General features: G+C 46.0%; 1 protein-coding gene across 2 annotated transcripts in view; it reads left to right on the plus strand.

Moving 5' to 3' along the window:
- Positions 1 to 21,627, plus strand: part of WDFY4 (WDFY family member 4) — a 227,691-nt gene that overhangs the window by 190,735 nt on the left and 15,329 nt on the right. For both annotated transcript variants that reach the window (XM_084793895.1, XM_084793896.1), the window contains 7 exons: positions 2,045 to 2,087; positions 3,035 to 3,154; positions 5,381 to 5,498; positions 6,455 to 6,564; positions 14,179 to 14,332; positions 16,564 to 16,655; positions 17,552 to 17,764. In XM_084793895.1, the coding sequence (XP_084650021.1) occupies positions 2,045 to 2,087; positions 3,035 to 3,154; positions 5,381 to 5,498; positions 6,455 to 6,564; positions 14,179 to 14,332; positions 16,564 to 16,655; positions 17,552 to 17,764 (850 nt within the window). The remainder of the gene's footprint in view (positions 1 to 2,044; positions 2,088 to 3,034; positions 3,155 to 5,380; positions 5,499 to 6,454; positions 6,565 to 14,178; positions 14,333 to 16,563; positions 16,656 to 17,551; positions 17,765 to 21,627) is intronic.

Below are 21,627 nucleotides of genomic sequence, written 5' to 3' on the forward strand. Positions count from 1 at the left end.
AGTTCTAGAATGTTCCCTAGAAGAAATGGTAACAGTGACTCTTTTATTTCCTGAACTCTGAAAGGCCACATTTTATCCCAAATCCTCACTCTTCTTTCATATTCTAAAATAAGAAGTAAACTTAGAAAGGCTTAACATACCAGGTTCACACACTCATGGCTCTAGAAGGCTCAGAATATCCAGGAATTTTCCTGAATGTTTTAAGTAGCACCTGTCACTACCACTAACTATCAAAACAGCATTTCCAATCTCTGTAACTGTCATGAAGATCATTTCCAGCTCCTCAATAGGAGGAGTATGTTAATTTTAGGGAAAAAAGTCTGAACAAAAAGCCAGCAATCCCTGAGCAGGGAACCCCACAAATCTCTAGACAGGAAACCTCACCAATCAATCCCTGAGCTCCCCCAAGCTCAGGACGTAAAATCCCACCAATCCTCACTCTGGAAATCTCTACCCTAGAAACCTCTACTCTGTAAGAATTCCTATATAAAGGATGTGTCTGCTCAGTTCCCTGTTGCTTTCTTCCGGGAACAGGGGCAGCCAACCCTGAATTTGTCCCTCCATACCCTGGACCTTCCCAATAAATCTCTTTCGTGAGGTTCACTGCCTGGTGTGACTCTCTTAAAAAGCTATGAAGAGAAGTAGAGCGGCGTTGAGGCTCCTGAGCTCCTCAGCTCAGCTGGCAATACCCTCCCCTGGAAGCTGCAAGGCCTCTGCTGAGGAGGCTTCCTCTCAGAGCTGTGTGGTTCCTGGCCTTCCCTTCCATCTGAGCAGCAAGGTCAACACTAGTTCTGCTTGCTTTCATAGCCATCGGGGAAGCCTGTCCTCTAGGACTGTAGTGAGAGCAGGACCAGAAATACATCATGACACCCAACGGAAGCTTCACATGAAACTCGAGAGCTAGGTCGGGAAACCTGAGTGCCCTCTGCCCCAGTGTGATGGTTGTTGTCCTAGAGAAAAGGGATCACATAAAAGAGGTGAACTCCAGCCTGGGAGTTGCTCCCTTGTAGAAAATCTATCAAGAGAAAAGACAAAACAAAACAAAACAAAAACCTGAATGCAGAGAGGCAGATGATGTAGTGGCGGGAAAGGGGACTTGTTGGCATTCAGGCTTGTCCCAGCTGAGGTCCGGGGCATGGTGGCAGGCCTAGCATGGTGTGTGGCATGTGTGCAGGGCGGCGTTTATGAACAGTTGATCAGAGGATGGGCCATCCAAGGCGATGTGGAGCAGGGGCCTGATCTTGAGAGTAGAATGGAGTCCTCATGGAAATTGCTGGGAGGAGAACGGTTGGCAAAAGACAAAGGACAGCACTAAGGCAGAGGAATTAAGTTCTATGAGTCCCTTGCGGAATGGCAGGTGCAGGGTTCCTTCCTCACACCCTTCCCAATTTTGTGTTTTGATGCACTTTTCACTCCATTCTTCCAGATAGGAAGAGCCACGGTTATCTCCTCGCTTTGCTCCGTGTGCCTTAATTGCAGGAGTATAAGCTGGTGTCGCCTTTTAAGAGAAACATTTGACCATGTGATCATCCCAAAACTGAAAAGTGTTCCTTACTCTCCAACCTGGTGGCACCACAGAGAGAAACACACCTGCATGGCATAGTCCCGAGGCTGTGACACGGACTTGGGGCTTTGGGAGCTATTCTCTGCTGAACAAGGGAGGTAGGGAAGCCTATGCATGTGACCTGAGTCCACAGAAAAGAATTAAAAACAAAATAACACAAACACATGGACACACTTATGAGAAACTGTTGTTTGCACCAACACACTTACACACTATTAAGCTTATTGAGTTTAAGCAGTAGTTTGTAGACCCACGTTGTATAGTTCCCTCCACGATATTTGCATTTTTTTCCTAAATCACATATTTATATCTGCTGTTGAAGAAGATATATGGGGCAAAGGAGACTAATATGGAGCTGTCACATGCAATGCCCTGTCCCCACAAATCCCCAGGAAGCCGTATCTCCCATATTTATGTTCATGTCTTGGGATACTTAGTCACCCTATGTTTTGTTTTGTTTTGTTTTGTTTCTGATAACAGGAGACACCCAGGCTTCGATAGGACCATGCTGCAGAAATGGCAGGTATAGTCCTTTGCTGCTTGGGCCAGGGGTGGGGGTGGTGGTGGGGGGGGGGGGCAGTGCATGACGTAAACCAGAAAGAAGTGAGACCCAGAAAGAGGAGGTGTTCCACATACTCAAGAAGGAAGTTTGTGTTTTAAGTTTGCTAAATTCCAGATCTTTCCCTGACAAGATCCCAGGGATAGACGATTTGTCTTTGCACATTGGAGTAGGAAGCAGAGAATGTGTGAGAGCCTCTGTGTGTACCTACACATCCTCCTGTCCCTGAGGATGTGCCACATGTACATGCTGGGGAGAAGGGGGCGTGTCACACACGTCGATTCTTGAGAAGACATGCATGGCTCTCACAGAAATGAGTCACTAGTCTGGAGCACTCACTGAAGAAGAGACCCCAAACGAGGCAGTCTTCCAGATCTTTCCATAGGAAGCCCATATCTCCATTTGTGTGCGTTTAGTTTAAGCCAGAGAGCCCTTGAGAGAATTTTATACAGCCTGACAGGAAAAAGGCCTTTCCCAGAGGGAGACTGGTGAGGTGGCTCCTTTCTCTGTAACGCCCATCTTTGAGTTCATTTTTCTGTTGGTGAAAGGGTCAGCCCTGAGTTCAACACCCCCTCCCTCATCCCAGCCTTTGTGCTGGCATTCAATCAGCATTTGAGTGTTGTGCTTGAGGGTTAAAATCAAAGCAAGCTCTACACTTCACTTTCTATTGCTGGTCTGCTTCTTTGGGCAACGTAGCTTCCTGAATAATGCTTTGCTCCCTCCCATTCACACTCAGAGCAGTGGGTGCTGCCCTGTGTCAGTGACAGATGGCTTCTGCATACGATGTGGACAAGCAGCATAGGTGCCACCTGCTTGCTCCTGTCCTGGAGTCTAGTTTTCCTGTTGGTCCCCCATGGCTTCAGAAGGGTATTAGATGTGTTTGCTTTGTCTCCTTCTGTCTCTTCTGGTAGAAAAGGGAGATCAGCAATTTCGAATACCTCATGTACCTCAATACCCTGGCTGGAAGGACCTACAATGATTACATGCAGTATCCTGTGTTTCCCTGGGTCCTCGCTGACTACACCTCAGAGGTAAGGCGTTCTCCAGGATATGTCACAGGGTTTCTGAGGCTTCCTGCCCACTATCATGAGAACACAGAGCCTTGCTGTGAGGTCCAGCTCTCCGGGCCCACAAGGCCACTAGGTTCTCCTCAAGCCATGGCAGTCTTTACCAGTGCAGTGATCAGCTCAGCTGTGATTATGTTAAGCCAACACATAGCTGACATGAGCTTCAGAGGGCTCCCTGCCACCTCTGGAGGAAACTGTCGCCCATCTGCTGAGATGCTTGTGTGGGACAACATTGAAGATGTTGTGTTCGCAGTAAGCCCAGCCATGGGGCGTATTTCTAGAAACAATACACACAGAGAGAAGGAAACAGAACGAAAGGTAGGGAGATGATGAAGACAAAAAGACTTTCTGTCTGCTGTTGCTCTAGAATCTGAGCTCCACTCAGCACCTCAACAAAGACATGCCATGACTGGAAAGGCTTATGGTTAGATCAGACCACTTGGCTCTCTTGGCCTCCATTCCTAGATCTCAGAGCATGGGAGTCATGGGAGTCAGGAGGAGGAAAATGTCACAGCAAGATATAAGGTGTGTGTGTGTGTGTGTGTGTGTGTGTGTGTGTGTGTGTGTGTGTGTGTGTTCAACTGGGTCGTGAACTAGGTCTGGGCCCTGATGCTATGGTTATCAGGGGATGTGTTGGGCAGTATGTGACGTACAAGTTCATGAGTCATAGGTTAGAGCAGGCTGGCCACCCTGACCTATAGGTGCTCATATGAAAAGCCTAAGGTTTAGAAGGTGAAGCCCCGGTCTTCTGTGACTTCCCATCTCCACTTACGACAGTGAATGCAGCAATGTTTTCCCTCCAGCCATGCTTTGCTTCCTTTCACACCAATGTTCTACCTGAGGCCAAGGCCTTACAAATATGAGCCTTCAAAGTCCAAGGGTCGTCCCACACTTGCAAAGAGGTGGTTACTATATAAACGTTCTCAGTTGAACACGTACCTTGGTATTTAAAATTGTGGTCACTTTCTTGTGTTTAAAAATTGGGAAATTCAGGGTGGGGGCAGGGAGGTGGCTCAGTGCATTAGAGCCACTTTCTGCACTAGCAGGAGGGTCTGAGTTTGAAAACTTGGCCTGCATTTGCAAAGCTGGGAATGGCTACATGCCTTATAATTGTAGTATTGGGGAGCAGGGATGGGACTCCCAGGAGCCTGGTGGCTAGACAGCTTTGTCCAAGCAGCGAGCTTCCTCTACCCTCCACATGCACATGTGATAGCATGGCACCCAAACACTTGCACGCCTGTATCACTTACATACAACCTCCTCTCCCGTTTCCTGCCCCCTCCCCCCACACACAATTGGGAGATTTCTCCTGAACATCTGGGAATTGAGGAGAAACAAGGAACTCCAGCAGATTATATCCATTCTGACCTGTCAGGACCATCAGAAGCTGAGAAAGGAGTTTGCTACAAGCTCCTCCACCACTCCCTGGAAACGGAGGAGGGCTGCTTCCCTTCTGCCAGCCTTTGAAGTGGTGACAGCACTGTCCCTCAGCCAAGTAGCTGTGACTCTGTTAGTGAAGAGAGCTTTATGAAGAAACAACCCCTCTCCCAGCGATGTAAAGGCCCAGGGATACTCAGTGTGCCCCTTTCCTCCCCCCCCCCCAACACAGAGCATGCCTCTGAAGACACTGAGGTCCTTCCCATCCCTGCTAAGGTGAAGTCTCAAGGTCGGGAGCAGGGCCAGCATTATGTGTCTTCATTGTCCCCAAAGATAGTGGGCCTCAGGAAAAAAAAAAAAAGAACATGTTCCTCTCACCCCTCCCCCACCCCCAAACAAGTGACTTCTAGCATTCTATAAAAATCAGTTTGACTCAAAGCAGGCCCTTGAACTATTGCAGCAAATTATTTAGTAAGTGCAAGAGTTAAAAATCATATAGGCATCGGGAATTCTTTTGAAAGTCGCTTTTCAGTAGTACCTGGTGCTCATGTTCTGATTTGGGTCAACTTGGAACCGGCTCAGCTTGAACTCAATCTTCCCTCCTCTTACTTCTCATCTCTCCCCTATTAAGTCTTTGTGGATCACTGGCTTTAGGGCCATAAAACTCTGGGTAGCCAGCTAATCACGACAGGGGTTCAGACCAAATGACAATAAACCAATAAAGGGAGCCATAAAACTAAAGAGCGTGGCTCCTGGGGCACCAGGGGGACTGGGGGAGTTAACTCAGATGCACTTGCAACGTCTGCCTTCTAGATGTTGAACTTGACGAATCCCAAGACATTCCGGGATCTTTCGAAGCCAATGGGGGCCCAAACCAAGGAAAGGAAGTTGAAATTTACCCAGAGGTTTAAAGAAGTTGAAAAGATTGAAGGTGGGTACAAACTTGCTTGATTTTTGACTGAGAGACAGGTGTATGCAGTGTAGCTCTTCTCAACTTCTTGTATTTTTGGTTGTGGGCCTAACCTTTAACCCCTGAGCCGTCTGTCTCCCCAGCCCTTTCTCAACGTCTTGAAAAGATCAGTAATGACTTAGTTGGCCACCCAGTCTACCTATGATGGTGCTTCAAGAATTCTCGAATCCAGCAATTAGCATTGTGATTGCATGAGAGAATCAATGGAAGAGCTTGTGAATAGCACTAAAGGTGTCACCTTTAGAAATTTAACTAAGGGGGCTGGAGAGATGGCTCCAATTAAGAGTACTCTTGCTCTTGCAGAGGACCCCACTTTGGTTTCCAGAACCCTCATGGCTATTTATAACTATCTGTAACTCCAGTTCCAGGGGTTCCACTGTCCTCTGCTGGCCCCTGTGGACACTGCATTTATATGGTTTCACTTAAATGAAGGCAAAAGACTCATAGCCACAAATAAAAAAGAAATTGTAAAAATAAAATCTGTGGGAAGGGACACTCTGGGTGGCCATCCTGGATGGAAACGGATATGCTGAGAGCTGGCCACTTCATATGTGGAGGTGGGGAAGATGGAGAGAGCTGCACTCTAGTGTTTCTCTATGACGTGGTCCTTTCCAAAGGTCAGGAAAATGAAACTCTGAGTCTAAGCCACTTAACTTTCAAATGATAGAGCCTGCCTTTGAGTTGCTCTAGAACTCAGCCCTCAACTTTGTGCATCTGTACATCACCTTTACAATTGTTGCCATGGTTGTGATCCATCTGATCTATTAGTGCCTTAATGTTTTCCTTTATGTCTTTTTGCTTCCTGAATTCTGATGGGTGTGCTTTACAACACTCTTCGGAAGCACAGTGAAGCCGGTCTGCTGCCTTCGCAGTGGGGAGGTGGTGCAGCAGCCCTCAATCATGGCCTTTTGTTGTAGGAGACATGACTGTGCAGTGCCACTACTACACTCACTATTCCTCAGCCATCATCGTTGCCTCTTACTTGGTCCGGATGCCACCCTTCACACAAGCCTTCTACTCCTTACAGGTGAGCTGCTGCCATTTCTTCCTAAATGCTAGGGCGTCTACACACACAAGTGCCAGGCTTGAATAACGAGGGTACCTCCTCTCTGAAAACTCTTTTTTTTTCTTTTTTTCATTTTTTGGAGGCAGGTTTCTTCCTGTGGCCTTGGCTGCCCTGGACTTGCTTTGCAGGCCAGGCTGGCCTCGAACCCACAGTGATCCGCCTGCCTCTGCCTCCTGTGTGCTGAAAACTCAAATCTTAACTTGACATTGGTTCCTATACTTTTAGCTAGTCTATTTTTTTTTATCATCAGTACTTGCACATCTGCCTGATTTGTGTAAAAAAATATCTTAGATAGCAGAGAATTTAAAAAAATTCCCTGTTAAAAATGGGGGGAAAAGATAAAAGTAAGGTAGTAGAAAAGGAGAGCAGGAAATGTATAGATTAAAAAATGCCAGAGTCAAAGATCAGTAGAGAGAAGGGGCGATGAGCATCAGAATGCATAGATCAGAATGCATACAACTAGAAGGCTCCATGGGACAAATAGATTACTTGAAATATAAAAAGAAAAATCATCTAACCCAGGAAAAGAAACCAGCCATATTACCCATCCATATGCCACCAAACCACTATCTTGCCAGCCTAGGGTTGCCAGGTTTCCAAATAAAAAAAGGAGTACCTAGCTAAGTTTGGGTTCTTGATAAATAGCAACCTCCACTCAAGCAAGGACATACTGGAAAGTTAGCTCCAGCTTATCTAAAATTTGAGTTATCTAGGTTGCCTGTGTTGTTTCATCCAGCAGTTCTGAAGGAGCTGGAGACGAGCCAGTGCTGGAGTCCTGGATGTGCAGGATTTCTAAGTGAGGCTCCCTTGTGGGAGGCACTTGGACGGTGCTGAGATGCACTGCATTTTGTTCCCACATAAAGACCTTCACTGGGATCCTGCACCCAAGGACCCCATTCAGGGGCAGAGCTTGAAATGTGGAAAGCTGTCTGATAGCCCAGCCTGAGGCAGCGGAGTGAGTGCACTGCAAGGCCGAGGCCATGATTACCACCTTGCAATGGTCCATGAGAGAAAGCCAAGGGCCTCATGATCCGGGTGGCCCACTGAGCACATATGGCCTAGCTCTAATGCTTGAGCCATATATCTCAGAGAAGTTTTAGTGACCCAGACACTGAGTTTCGGCTGCTCAGAAAACACTGACCCTGAGAGACAAGAGCCACCTTCAGTTGGCACTGAAGGCATTCCCAATCCCTGGGAAAGAATGAAAAGGCTTGTGAACCCCCTCACATCTTCTGTTTCTTGGCACACATTCCACTCTCCTTGACCGGGTGGCTCATCTAGACTTTGCTTAACCCCCCCTATCTCTGGAAATCCACTCAAAAATAATAAGTGTTCTTCCCCCTGGGTCTTTCTCAGGCAACAAGCATTTTAAGTAAGTTTAGTTTGGAGAATGAATGGTCCCAGAGCTGTACGCATGCCAGGAATCGCATCCAGATGTTGCTCATTAATCCACAAGAAATGATGATCACTGTTGCTGACGATAACGATGGATTCCGCTGCTGCTTCCCAGCCAGGGAGCTGAAATAGTCAGATGCTCAGGATGCAGTCGCAGCTTCCCCTTGGCCCTCCCACCGGATGCATTAAAACCAGAGGTCTCAGCCCCACTTGTTGCTAAGGGTCTTTACATACAGGGAAGTGATAGAGTGGAGGAAGAGACAGACTGTGTTGTGAGATTTACAGCTCAGCCCTGCTACTTAACTTACAAATATCCCACGTGTCACGTTACCCCCGGAAAGGAGGGCTGGCTAGGCACAGACCGCTGAGTCATCCAGAAAAGCAAGTGAGAAAATGTAGGGAAAGCCCCTAGCTCAGGTCACCAACCGTGCTTACTTCCCTCTTCCCCCTGTGACCAACCAGATCTGATCTGAAGAGATCTGAACCTGTTTCAAGCTGGTCTCCCCTGGGTTAAACTATCTGAAAGCAGCCTGGTCTATGATAAAGCATCCCAGAGTAGAATGTGCCAGATTAAACAGGTCCTGCCAGCCCATAAGCATATTTGGATAATGGTTACTCTGCCGCTAGTCATTAGCGTGAGCTTATTTTAGCCAGTTTGCTCCACTAGTAACTAGCTCAAACTAGTTTGGGATGGTCTAAGCTGGGGAGAGGTGAACAGAGCCAACTCTTTCTGCTTTTAGGAGGTACCTGTATAGTTGTTAGCGTGACCCCACTAGGAATCTCAAATGTGACTCTCAGTGGCTTTTGGCTTGAGTTTGTCCTTGCTTGATTGGCCAGCTAAATCGGCATCATTTGCGTCTCTCTCTTACCTTCTGACATCCAGGTGACTTCTCCAGTTGGTCATCACTGGCCCAAAGAACCAAATATCTTCTGCCTTTTCCTAGAACAAGATAACAACAGTTTCAGTTCTTAAAAGGATGAGTACAAAGGCCGTGTCCTGGCCTCTTTATTTGATTTCACCTGCCTCCTAGGGGCAGCCTTGTTTTTTCTCAAGAGACCTTGCCTGCCATCCTCCACGGTGGTAAAAATTGCCCTCTGCCTGTTGTCTTACCCACCTGAGGGTCTGACCTCTAAGTTGAAAGTGGACATGTTGGAGAGTGGGAAGTTGCAGGATGCCTGCAGTGAGGCCTTCCATATTTGCAGGAGGATGGAGCCAGAGTGCTTATGAGTGTCAGCACACTCTCCCTTCTGAGCTGAGGGGATGCTGCCACTCGCCTGCTGCTGTGGGATTTGTTTGCCTTCCTTATTCATGAGATGAAGCTGGGGCTTGGGTGAGATGCTGCATCTGAGGCCCACTTCATAACAGCACTAGTCTGGAACACTCAAGTACCGACTATGTTTCCGAATGGTGACAAATACCTTACACGTATCATTCAAAAGTTTAAGCTTTCCTATTATGGCAAGGTATACATCACATGGTATCTACCCTGTGGCTACTTTTAAACACAGAGTTCAGTACCAGAGTGACATGCCAGTGTGTGTCAGTGGATCTGCCACAGAGAACCTTTATTGCCACACACCATGTGCTTGTGTGGCACAACTGGTGTGGCCTGCTGAGCTGCTGACATGCTCACATGGAACACTCTGGACACCATGGCTGGCTCAGCATGGGCTGGGCCCAGTGGTGTGGACAGCACCAGGATTTGCACACAGTTTCAGCACTTCAGTGTGCTGTGTCCTGGCCTTGCATAAGAGGCTTTTTACACCCCTGTGGTTAAACGCAACTACATTTAGGCTGTTTTTAGAATTGATGCTCTTCTAGCATTGCTATGTTGATCTTCCGGCCCAAACTCACCAATACAATGATAGATTTTTATAGTCTACAAAATATGGAATAATTGCTCATCTATGGGATTGGTTCCAGGACCCCTCTCCGATACTAAAACCAGAGGATGCTCAGGAGACTTATATAAAAAAATGCCATTGTATTTTCATATAACCTATATGTTCCCCATATACTTTAAAATACCTCTGGATTATTTATAATATCCATTGCAGTGCAAATGTTTTGTCAACAATTGTAATACTATATGGCCCAGTAAACTGTGAGAAGAGAAAGGGTGTTAAGAGCTCTATTAAGGAATTTCCAGTGTATGGCTGCACCTTTGAATGTAGACCCCTCAGATATGGAGTACATACTGTACAAGTGTGTGTTGTACGGTCTGGGAAGTAGAAAATATGCAGAATGTGACCAGTTCTGTGTTGGTTCTGTGCCCTGTTGTCCCCACTCCTTTCACTGGGAGGAATGGACTATGGTATTCAGGGCAAGTACTGGGCGCCCACCTTAATGACAAGCCAAGTACTCTATAGCTCTCATGAGCTTTGCCTATAGGGACCCGGGATCCGAGAGCCTGCTGAAAGCTGAGACACTGTGAGGCCACACCCCTCCTGTGAGACCTTAGCCTTGGCATGCCTTTCTGTCCTAGCAAGAGCACCAGATTTTCTCAGGCCAAAGATGAGAACCAGCCTGGGTGGTGCCCAGCAAGGCTGCCTGTGCCCAGCAAGGATACAGTATGGTGACAGCTGCTGTGTTTAATAAGGAGTGGATATAAAGCACTGTGCTAATTAAGTCCCACCCCTGCGGAAGTCGGCTGTTAGCAGCAGGGGCAAAGGGGTTTCCAACGTACCTGAGGCAAGATGGCTGGGCTTGGTGTTAGGCAGATGCTAGCTGCAGGGAACCGAGAACCCAGGGGTAGATTTGGCCTATGTTGTTACCTATGCACTTTCAGCAGGTAATAGTCAGGGTCACAGTACCATGAGGAAGATAGATTGCCTGTGTCAGTGGTCATACCGCTGTGGGCCCTACCTGATGTCGTTGAAGCTCACAGCTAGCCTCCTGCCTCTGAGCCAAGTAACTCGCCTTTGGTACCCAATATTTTGTGCATGGTCATGACAGGGCTGGACCAGAAAGCCCCCAGCCACAGTTTGAAGGTGTTGGCAGGACACGGAGTCTTCAAAGTCCCAAACGGTGGTGTGACAAGAATTCTTCAGGGTCTCTAGTGTGGTCTAATTTTGATGATGTGATGTTAGTATTGTGAGTGTTGGGAAAGGCACCTGTGTTAGCATCTGACAGGCCCAGATAAACCGGCCCTGATTTTCTCCTTGGGTTTTCCTCGTCCTTTTCAACCACCTGACTGAGTGATGAAAGCTTGGCTGCCTCGACTTCTTATCATACATTCTCTCACAACAAGAAGTGTGGGTGTCAACATGCTTTAGGGGTCACTTGCTTACGGGAAATGTTTCTGCATACAGAGAGGAGAGTTGGTGCTGCTCTGCGTCAGACCAAACTCTATTGAGCCCAGGACTGACTAGTGCCTGGGCTTTCCAAATGTTACCCATAGCATCATATTTTGGAGTAGGATGTTGAGATGGGCTGTTAGCTGAGACTCATGGGATACACACCCAGTTTTCTCTTACCTGTATACCCTTTCCCCTTTACTTGGTACTATGGGCTGTCCTGACAATGCTCCTCTAACTTTTTGTTACCATTGTAAGGATGCTTAACCGTTGTTAGTCCCCCGTCCCTGTCTCAGGAACGGGAGGATTCTGCCCCTCAACACTCTACCTTTTGTTTCCAGTAATTTCCACTCCATTTCTCTTTATCCTTTTAGAGACCCTCCCGGGTTTTCTCCCTAATATTCTAAGACTAGGGCTCCCTAGTCCCTGGAGTATACAGGATTAAAGACAGGAGAGATGACGCAACAGTTAAGAGCATGGGCTGCTCTTCCAGAGGACCCAGGTTCCGTATCCAGCACCCACGTGGAGGCCAAAACCTTTTGTAACTTCAATTCCAGGGAGATCCTCACCCCCTTCTGGCCTGTGTGAGCACTGCATGCACATGGTGAACAGACATATATGTACAGACTAAAACAAAAACAAAACCATACAGATAATTTAATTTAAAAAATTCTTTAAGAAAGATAACAGGACTCATTAATTTGTTACTGCTTTCTTTATGCCTAGCATGTCACCTGGGGGTATATTTTGCCTTCTCATATACATCCACTTGGGCCTACAACATTATTGATTCCATAGCAAAAATTGGAGCACCACAGAGGAAAGGGATAGGTGACCAAAAGAGATTTCAAAAACTCACGTTTGTCCTACGAATAAACAGTGAAATTCTCCCCTGAGTCAGCACTGTGCTCTCTGCCCTGGATGACACACTGCCTGATGGGCAGATTGTCGTTTAAATCAGCTGACACAAGACCAGGAAGTGCACTGCTTACACGACACCCTTCTAAACTATTAAGAAAAGTGCCCACAGAGCTAAACAGCTGTCAAGCTGCTCAGAGGACCAATTCAGTTCCTTAGCTGGATGTGAGTGAACAGATTTGCACCAGTCTCTCTTGGAAAGATTTCCGGCATGTGCTGTAAGGGTATCTGGGGGCTGAAGAGATGGCTCAACGGTTTTGAGTGGGCACTGTGATTGCAGGGGACCTGAGTTTACCTCCTAGCACCCATGCTCAGTGGTTCAGGACTGCTTGCAACCCTAGTTCCCGCTCAGTCTATTGCCTCTGGCCCCCGTCGGCATGAGCACGTGTGCACATGTGTCTTGACATGTATCTTCCACGATTGCTGCACACTTCCTACCACTATAAATGAGCAAGATACCTCTGATTATCTTCTGGTCCATAGTATATTCAAAATACATTGCAGGTGTCTTTCTACGTACATATTTCTGAGCTCTGTAGCCTCCGTTTGGCTCCACTGCCTTCTAGCTTTGAGTGGCACACAGGAAGTCATCCGCTACTGAGAAGTTGTTATGTTATTGACCTGCATGTCGCGTTGGCACTGGCCACTTGGATACACATTATTTGTGGCAAGACCTGAGCGGGGACTCTTGCCCATCTCTTTCTTCCTCCTGGTCTCCACACCGCATTTTGCTATTTCTTGATCCGTTTGGTGATGGACTGTCCTCCTGTGGTCACTCTGTAAGGCTGGGCCATGCAGCTCAGTGCCTCTGCGTCCTGCCCTTTCTTCTGTCACCTCTGCCTTCTTTCCTAGGAATCAAGTTCTGACTGGGACTGACTGCCAGAAGCCACTGGAGTGTATGCCAGCCCACACACTTACAATACAACAAAGCAACTCCGCTTTTTCTTCTAGGGAATTTGGTGTTTGTATTGCAGAAGTGAGAAAACCCATTAATTTTGAAACAAATGTATGCAAATACATTTATTAATATAGGAAATAGGAAAATCAGTTATTGCTTCCTTTATAAATAATACAGGCTTAAGTTTTAAAGATATTACTTTTGCTAAAATGCATTAGACAGCTGTGAAAAAAATAACATTTTTCTTTGTGGTAATATCTTTAACCAGATTTGTAGCACTAACAGTATTTCCTATGTATATATTATTTTTATTTAATACAGGTAATCTTTTTATTACCAAATCATATTGTTTCTCAGGAGATTACCATCAGCACTTATAAAAGCTGCAAAAGGAAAAATGGGACCAGGAAAAGACATCAATCTCCCACGATGTGAGGTTCAGGCTGCAGATTAAATACACAAAGCTCTTAATACATTTCAATGAGCGACTCGTTAGGTGCAGATTTATTTAGATTTCCCCTATTCCATTTCCATTTTCATTTCAATTTGATGGTGGACATCGCCTCCTAATTTTAACACAGAGCAAAGTGACCTGGGTGGGGGACACACATTTTTAAGCTGTGTGTTATGGTTGAGACCTCATGGGGGACCAGGATATTTTAGTGTTCCCACCCCTGTGCAGAAAATAAAGCATGCCTCACAATGGATCAACACCGCTCAGAGACTGGACCACCCAGGCCCTGTCTACCAGGATGCTCAGGTCCTCCTCTTCCAGAAAGAGCTGAGTTCTCTTCAACCTTCGGCCCCCACACAATAGGCCAAGTTTGTACCAGTCCCAGAGATTTCCTTAGGAACTGGCAGGGGCAATACATGCCCTTAGGGCTGTATCCATGGGTTTGGCCCCAGCCTGGCATTCATCGCTTTGATAGCCTTGGGGTAGGCAGTGCACCTTGAGCGCAGAATGGAAGCCCCCATCCACTCCCGACTTCAGAACTCAGCCCTCTGAGGCTGGCTGTCTAGAGGGAGGCACACACACATGCCTGAGCATGGCACTCTTTCTCCCACAGGGTGGAAGCTTTGATGTGGCTGATAGAATGTTCCACAGCGTGAAGAGCACATGGGAGTCTGCCTCCAGGGAAAACATGAGTGATGTCCGGGAGTTGACACCTGAGTTCTTCTACCTGCCCGAGTTTTTAACCAACTGTAACGCAGTGGAGTTCGGTGAGTAGAGGCATTGGGAAAACCTGATGAGCCTAGGGCCAGGAAGCCTGGGGTTTCCCCTGTAGACCTGCAGGGAAACACCGATGTCATCAGTCTCCTTGCTGGAAAACTCACCAGGCCTCTAGTCAGGACAGGGCATTGGATGTGAAGCCCCTGCTGGGTGACAGAACATTGCTGTGAAAATGGCAACTGAGGAAGGATGCTGGCTCCCAGGCTTCCAGAACAGCAACAGATACTTTGGGCAAGGGCCTTTGCTCTGAGGATCCCAGGTGTCTGGAACCCTTGCTGACAACTTAGGACTAGCATGCCTACCCTTGGGGCTCCTAACCTTGGGACTCACCAGTCCCATTTCTGTTGTGTCTGACTGCTGGGTCTTGTAGCCCAGGATGTGTCAAGACTTCTTCCTGCTTCGGAGAAAGTATAGAAGTTTACTCTGGAGACTGTACATGTACCAGGTACCTCTCCTATAGATGGGTGTGAGAATAAGATGGAGTGATGTGTTGGGAGGGGGCGTATGGGTAGAGGTGGAGCAGGGTACAGGCAGGCTCTCCAGCTACGGGTGCTGTGAGGGACACCTGGAAGCCGATATTAACATCCTCCAGGCTCATCCTTCCTTAGGCTCCCCCTATTCCTTCAAGCAAGGGTTTGGACCTCAAGCCAGGCCATGTGAGATCATTTCCCACAAATCCTCATGTGGTTTCCATATCTGGGCATGAGGCCATAGTGCTATGGAGCACTTGAACCCTCTCCAATCCTGTTCCAGATGGCCAGCCTGAGCTGGGTCTTTGGAGAGCTTGGCAGTGTTTAGGTTCTCTGGTGCCTCATGGTGGGCACTGGGCAGAACTGAACAGATACAAGAGACAATTGCCAGAAGGCATGGTGCAGCTCAGGATGGGAGGTGAGCTGGGTGGCAGTGGAAGCTAAGAGGACAGGTGCTGACTAGGCTTAGGTGGGGAACCAGGCAGAGCTCACCCTTGCCGATGGGATACAGCTGGGTTCTCTGCGAACAATGTGGCATGCTAAGGTGAAGAAATGACAGGATCAGAGACAATCAGGCATCACTGGGAGCACAAGTGACTGTGTAGCACCTACTGTATGCAGGCACCTCGGGGACTTACGGCTTGTCTTAAAGAGGTGCTCTAGGCAAGGAAGCAGGGTGCGGATTTAAGTTATAAACTGCTGAAGAAGCGAAGCACTGCCAGGTGCTGGGAAGTCCTGTGAGGAAACCATCATTTGAGAGTGAACTGGAGACACCTGTGTTATTCTGTTCCCCAGGAAGAGACTAAAGCAGAGTTCAAGTGATGAGGAAAAGAGGCTCAGCACAGCCAGAAAGCCTGAGACTAGAGGGGAACATTACTCTGCTTGTTCCATGCGTGTTCTAGAGGGTTCAAGCAAGACCATAGGAACATTGCTGGGCACTGGTCAAGGCTAGTGTTATTTTGTGTAGGCTTGCTTTTCTCATCTCATGCCAGCCCATCACTTTGTTCAGCTTCGTCAGCACCATCACTCTCACAAATAGAGAAACTGAGTCCCATAGAGGTCAAGTAACTTGTTCAGTATTGGCAGCTGGTGGTCAGGGGAGACTTGGGCTGGGATCCAGGTGCCTCTTCTTACCCTCTGGGGACTCTACACTAAAAAAAACACTATAGTAGGTTGAAGATGTTGGAAGATGGTACGTGCCAAGAATTTTGAGTGATTCCTAGCATAGACCTACCGTTTTTTTCGGACTATAAGACATGCCTGAGCATAAGACACACCCAGTTTTTAAAGCAGTAAAACAAGACAAACAGTAAAAACAGCAATCAGACCATAAAGCACACCCTAATTTCCCCCCAACTGTTGGGAGCAAAAGTGCATCTTATGGTCCAAAAAATGTGGTAGGTGATGATATGTTTGGGTTATTGTCAGCGTCTTCTGTTGTTTCAGTCCCTTGGTGAAAGGCATTGTTAGTGGTGAGGAAGGTGCACCCATAGTGATAACAGTAAGATGGCGTGGCTTGGGAATCTAGCTCTACTGCCAGGAGGACCTCAGGAAAGATGCCAACTACAGGGCCAAGCAAGAGGACTGGGGCTCTGTAGGTAGAAGAGGCAGGAAGCAGTGTGGTCTGGTGGGATCCAGCTCACATTCCAACATACAAGGAGTCAGCAGTTGCAAACAAAATGGTTCTGATGTCCTTTGCCTTTGAACCTAGCGTGGCCTCACTTATGCCTACTGTTTCCCTTAACACCCAGGTTGCATGCAGGATGGGACAACTCTGGGAGACGTGCAGCTCCCTCCCTGGGCTGATGGGGATCCGAGGAAATTCATCAGCTTGCACAGACAGGTGAGACACTGCAGTCCATCCTGATGTGCACTTACACACACACGCACACTCACATGCACACACACACACACTCAAGCACTCGAGGTTCCAGGAACTTTTCTTTCTCAGTGGTGGGGACAAATGATTGTTGGGGACCAGTGACTGGTGGGGACCACCTTGAGGCTTCGGTATCTGGAGAAACCAGAGAAGGGACAGGACCAGGGATGCTTCTGTTCCTGGATGTTTAAAGAACGCCAGTTTGCTCTGCAATTGTACTGATGGGCATCATGACAGGAAGTGAGACTGATGCTTTTCTGGTGGCATGTCAGTGTCCCCACTAGCCCCACTGGTAGGGCCACTCCCTGGACAATGTTCTCAGCATAGCACAGAGCTGGTTTGAAGGCCCCATGGAGGTTTTGAGCAGAGATGACTGAGCTTGTCACCTAGAAACATTGATAAGGCTGGCAACCTGAGTCCATCTGGAGATGCCTGTCTTGGGTCACACTTCTGGGTTAGCTAAAGGAAATGAAAAAAAAAATGTGCTCAGCATCATAAGTCATCAAAGAAACTTACTCAAACCAGAATGAGACCCCGTGACACACCCACAACTGGGTGTTGTGCATATTTGTAAGAGCATTTGCTAGGGGGTGGAAATAGCTAAATCCCTGAGTCTCACTAGGGTCTAGCCAGCTCTGCAAATTCCAGGCCAATAAAAGACCTTGTCTTAAAAAAATAAAATTAAATAATTTTTTAAATGGGGAAGGGGCAGCACCTGAAGTTGTCCTCCGGCCTCTGTCTGTATGTATATACGTCTATAAGCACAGTACACACCCTCACACACAGTGGCTTAGATTTAGAGAACTGATGTTTAGAAAAGTATTAGTTAGGCTTTAACGCTCTCTGGGCTTTGATTTCAGGCCCTGGAGAGTGACTTCGTCAGTGGCAACCTCCACCACTGGATAGACCTAATTTTTGGGTATAAGCAGCAGGGACCAGCTGCTGTAGAGGCAGTGAACACTTTCCATCCCTACTTCTATGGTGACAAACTTGACCTCAGCAGCATCAGTGACCCTCTCATCAAGAGCACCATCCTGGGATTCATCAGCAACTTTGGACAGGTGCCCAAGCAGGTAGGTACGGCTGGCATGGGGTTCATAGTGCTTTATCAAGAGAGTGGACAGCATGTGCTTGGGAAAAAGAACAAAGATGTTCTATCCCGGTAGGAGTGAAGATAGTGGTGGCAAGGGGAAATCATCCCCAGCCTTCAGTAGTAGTGCCCTACCCACATACCTCCTGAAGAGGTAAGATGACGTCATTAGCATGGGACAACTGCTATGTTCTTCTATGACATACATGGTACTATAAAATTTCTTTTTACATTTTAATTAATTAATTTACTTATTTAATTAGTCACTTTACAGCCTGATCTCAGCCCCCTCCCTCTTCTCTTCCCAGTCACATCCTCATGCCTCCTTCCCCCGTCCACCATCTCATTTTCAGAGAAGGGGAGGACCTCTATGGGTACCAGCCCACCCTGTCATCTGAACTATCAGCAGAACTAAGAGCATCCTCTCACACTGAGGCCAGATAAGGCATCCTAGCTAGGGGAAAAGGGATCCAAAGTCAGGCAACAGAGTTAGAAACAATCCTTACTCCCATTGTTAGGGGAGCCAGATGTTGACCAGGCTTGCACATCTGCTATGTATGTGTAGGGGGTATAGGTCTGGCCCGTGCATGATCTGTGGTTGGTGGTTCAGTCTCTGTGAGGCTCCATAGGCACAGGGTAGTTTATTCCGTAGATTTTTCTTCTGGTGTCTTGACCAGTCCAGGTCCCTCTATCCTTCTCCCACTCTTCCATAAGACTTCCTAAGCTCAGCCTGTTGTTTTCCTGTGATTCTCTGCCCTTGCTTCCATCAGCTTCTGGATGAAGCCTCTCAGAAGACACTTAAGCTACAGTCCTGTCTGCAAGCGTAGCGGAGTATCACTGATAGTGACAGGAGTTGGTTTTCTCCCGGGGGGTGGGTCTCAAGTTGGGCCAGTTATTCATTAGCCATTTCCTCAACCTCTTTTCCATCTTTAACCCTACACTTCATGTAGGCAGGACAAATTTCGGGTCAAAGGTTTAATGGGAGGGATTATGTACCCCTCCCTCCACTGGAAGTCCTACCTGGATGCAAAAGATGGCAACTTCAGCTAGGGTCTCCACAGAGACTCCCAGGAGCCTCCTCTGTCTCAGAGATGCCTACCCCATTGATTTCTGTTCTTTATCCCAGTCCTACCCCTCCCCCTGATTCCCACCCCTGTTACCATCCCCACTCTCTTTCCCACCCAGTTTCCTCCCTCTCTCTACTTAAGATCTCTATTTTATTTCCTCTTCTGAGTGAGATTTAAGCATTCCCCCCCTTGGGTCTTCCTTGGATTCTTGGGGTCTGTGGATTGTAGCATGGTTATCCTGTGCTTTATGGCTAATATCCATTTATAAGTGAGTAGTTATCATGTTTGTCTTTCTGGGTCTAGGTTACCTCACTCAGGATGATCTTTTCTACTTCCATCCATTTGCCTTCAAATTGCATGATGTCTTTGCTTTTAATGGCTAAATAGTATTCCATTGTGTAAATGCCATAGTTTCTTTATCCATTCTTCAGTGGAGGAACATATAGGTTGTTTCCAATTTCTGACTATTATGAATAAGGCTTCTATGATCATAGTTGAGCAAATGTCCTTTTGGTATGATGGAGCATCTTTTAGGTATATGCCCAAGAGTGGGATAGCTGGCTCTTGAGGTAGATCAACTTCCAACTTTTTGGGTAACCTTCATATTGATTTCCACAGTGGTTGTACAAGTATGCACCCCCACCAGCAATGGAAGAGTGTTCCCTTTTCTCCATATCCTCGCCAGCATGTGCTGTCACTTGAATTTTTTCTCTTATTCTGACAGGTGTAAGATGGAATCTCAGAGTCATTTTAATTTGCATTTCCCTGATGACTAAGAATGTTGAACATTTCTTTAAGTGCTTCTCAGTCATTAGAGATTCCTCTGTTAAGAACTCTCTGTTTAGCCCTGCACCCATTTTTAAATTGTGTTATATTGTTTGTAGGTGTCTAATTTCTTGAATTCTTTATGTATTTTGGATATTAGCCCTCTCTCAGATGTAGGGTTGGTGAAGATCTTTTCCCAATCTTTAGGCTGTTGTTTTATCCTATTGACGATGTCCTTTGCCTTACAGAAGCTTAGATCTTAGAGCCTGAGCTGTTGGTGTTCTGTTCAGGAAGTTTTCTCCTGTACCAATGAGTTCAAGGTTCTTCCCCACTTTCTCTTCTATTATGTTTAATGTTGAGGGATTTGGTCCACTTGGACTTGAGTTTTTTGAGGGGTGATAAATATGGATCTATTTGCATTCTTCCTCATAAAGACATCCAGTTATACATCACCATTTATTGAAGATGCTTTCTTTTTTCCATTGTATGGTTTGGCTTCTTTGTCAAAAGTCAGATGTCCATAGGTATGTGGGTTTATTTCTGGGTCTTTGATTTGATTCTATTGATCAACCTGTCTATTTTTATTTCAATACCATGCAGTTTTTATTACTATTGTTCTGTAATACAAGATACCTTACTATCCTAGTGATACCTCCAGAAGTTCTTTTATTGTACAAGATTGTTTTAGCTATCCTAGGTTTTTTATTTTTCCATATGAATTTGAGGATTGCTCTTTCAAAGTCTATAAAGAATTGTGTTGGAATTTTGATGTGAATTACATTGAATCTGTAGATTGTTTTTTATAAAATGGCTGTTTTTATTATGTTAATCCTACTGATCCATGAACATGGGAGATCTTTCCACCTTCTGATATCTTCTTCAATTTCTTTCTTCAAAGACTTGAAGTTCTTGATCTTCTTTGGTTGTCTTACTGTTCTAGGTAGAACTTCAAGTACTATATACTTGAGTAGATATAGAGAGAATGGGGAGTCTTCTCTTGTCCCTGACTTTAGTAGAATTGCTTTAAGTTTCTCTTCATTTAATTTGATGTTGGCTATTGGCTTCATGGATATAGTCTTTATTGTGTTTAGTTATGAGCTTGTGTCTCTGATCTCTCCAAGACTTTTAACATGAAGCAGTTTGTATTTTGTCAAAGGCATTTTAACATCTAATGAGATGATCATGTGGATTTTCTTCTTTCAATTTGTTTTTATGGTGGATTATATTGATGTATTTTCATATGTTGAACCATCCTTGCATCCCTGGGATGAAGCCTACTTGATCATGGTGAACGATGTTTTTGATGTGTTCTTGGATTTGGTTTGCAAGTATTTTGTTGAATATTTTTTAATCAATGTTCGTTAGGGAAATTGGTCTGAAATTCTCTTTCTTTTTTGATTTTGTGTGTGGCCTAAGTATCTGGGTGACTGTGGCATCATAGGATGAGTTTGGTAATGTTCCTTCAGTTTCTGTTCTGTGGAATAATTTGAGGAGAATTGATATTATCTCCTCTTTGAAGATCTGGTAGAATTCTGTCCTAAAACCAGCTGGCCCTGTTTTTTGTTTTTGTTTGTTTGTTTTGGTTTTTGGGTTTTTTTGGGGGGAGGGGTCGGGAGACTTTCAATGTCTTTTTATTTCCTTAGGAGTTATAGATCTATTTAAATTGTTTACTTGATCTTGATTTAACTCTGATAAGTGGTATCTACAAAGAAAAACCATTCATTTTGTTTAGATTTTTCCAATTTTGTGGAGTACAGGTTTTTGAAGTAAGACATAATGATTCTTTTGATTTCCTCAGTGTATGTTGTTATGTCTCCCTTTTCATTTCTGATTTTTGCCTCTCTGTCTTTTAGTTAGTTTGGCTAAGGGTTTGTCTATCTTGTTAATTTTCTTAAAGAACCAACTCTTGATTTTGTTGATTCTTTGTATTGTTCTCTTTGTTTCTATTTCATTGATTTCATCCCTGAATTTGATTATTTCCTGCCATCTACTCCTATGTGTGGTTGCTTCTTTT

This window comes from Acomys minous, assembly GCF_964271855.1.
Source record: "Acomys minous genome assembly, chromosome: 9".
In the NCBI taxonomy this organism is placed as follows: Eukaryota; Metazoa; Chordata; class Mammalia; order Rodentia; family Muridae; genus Acomys; species Acomys minous.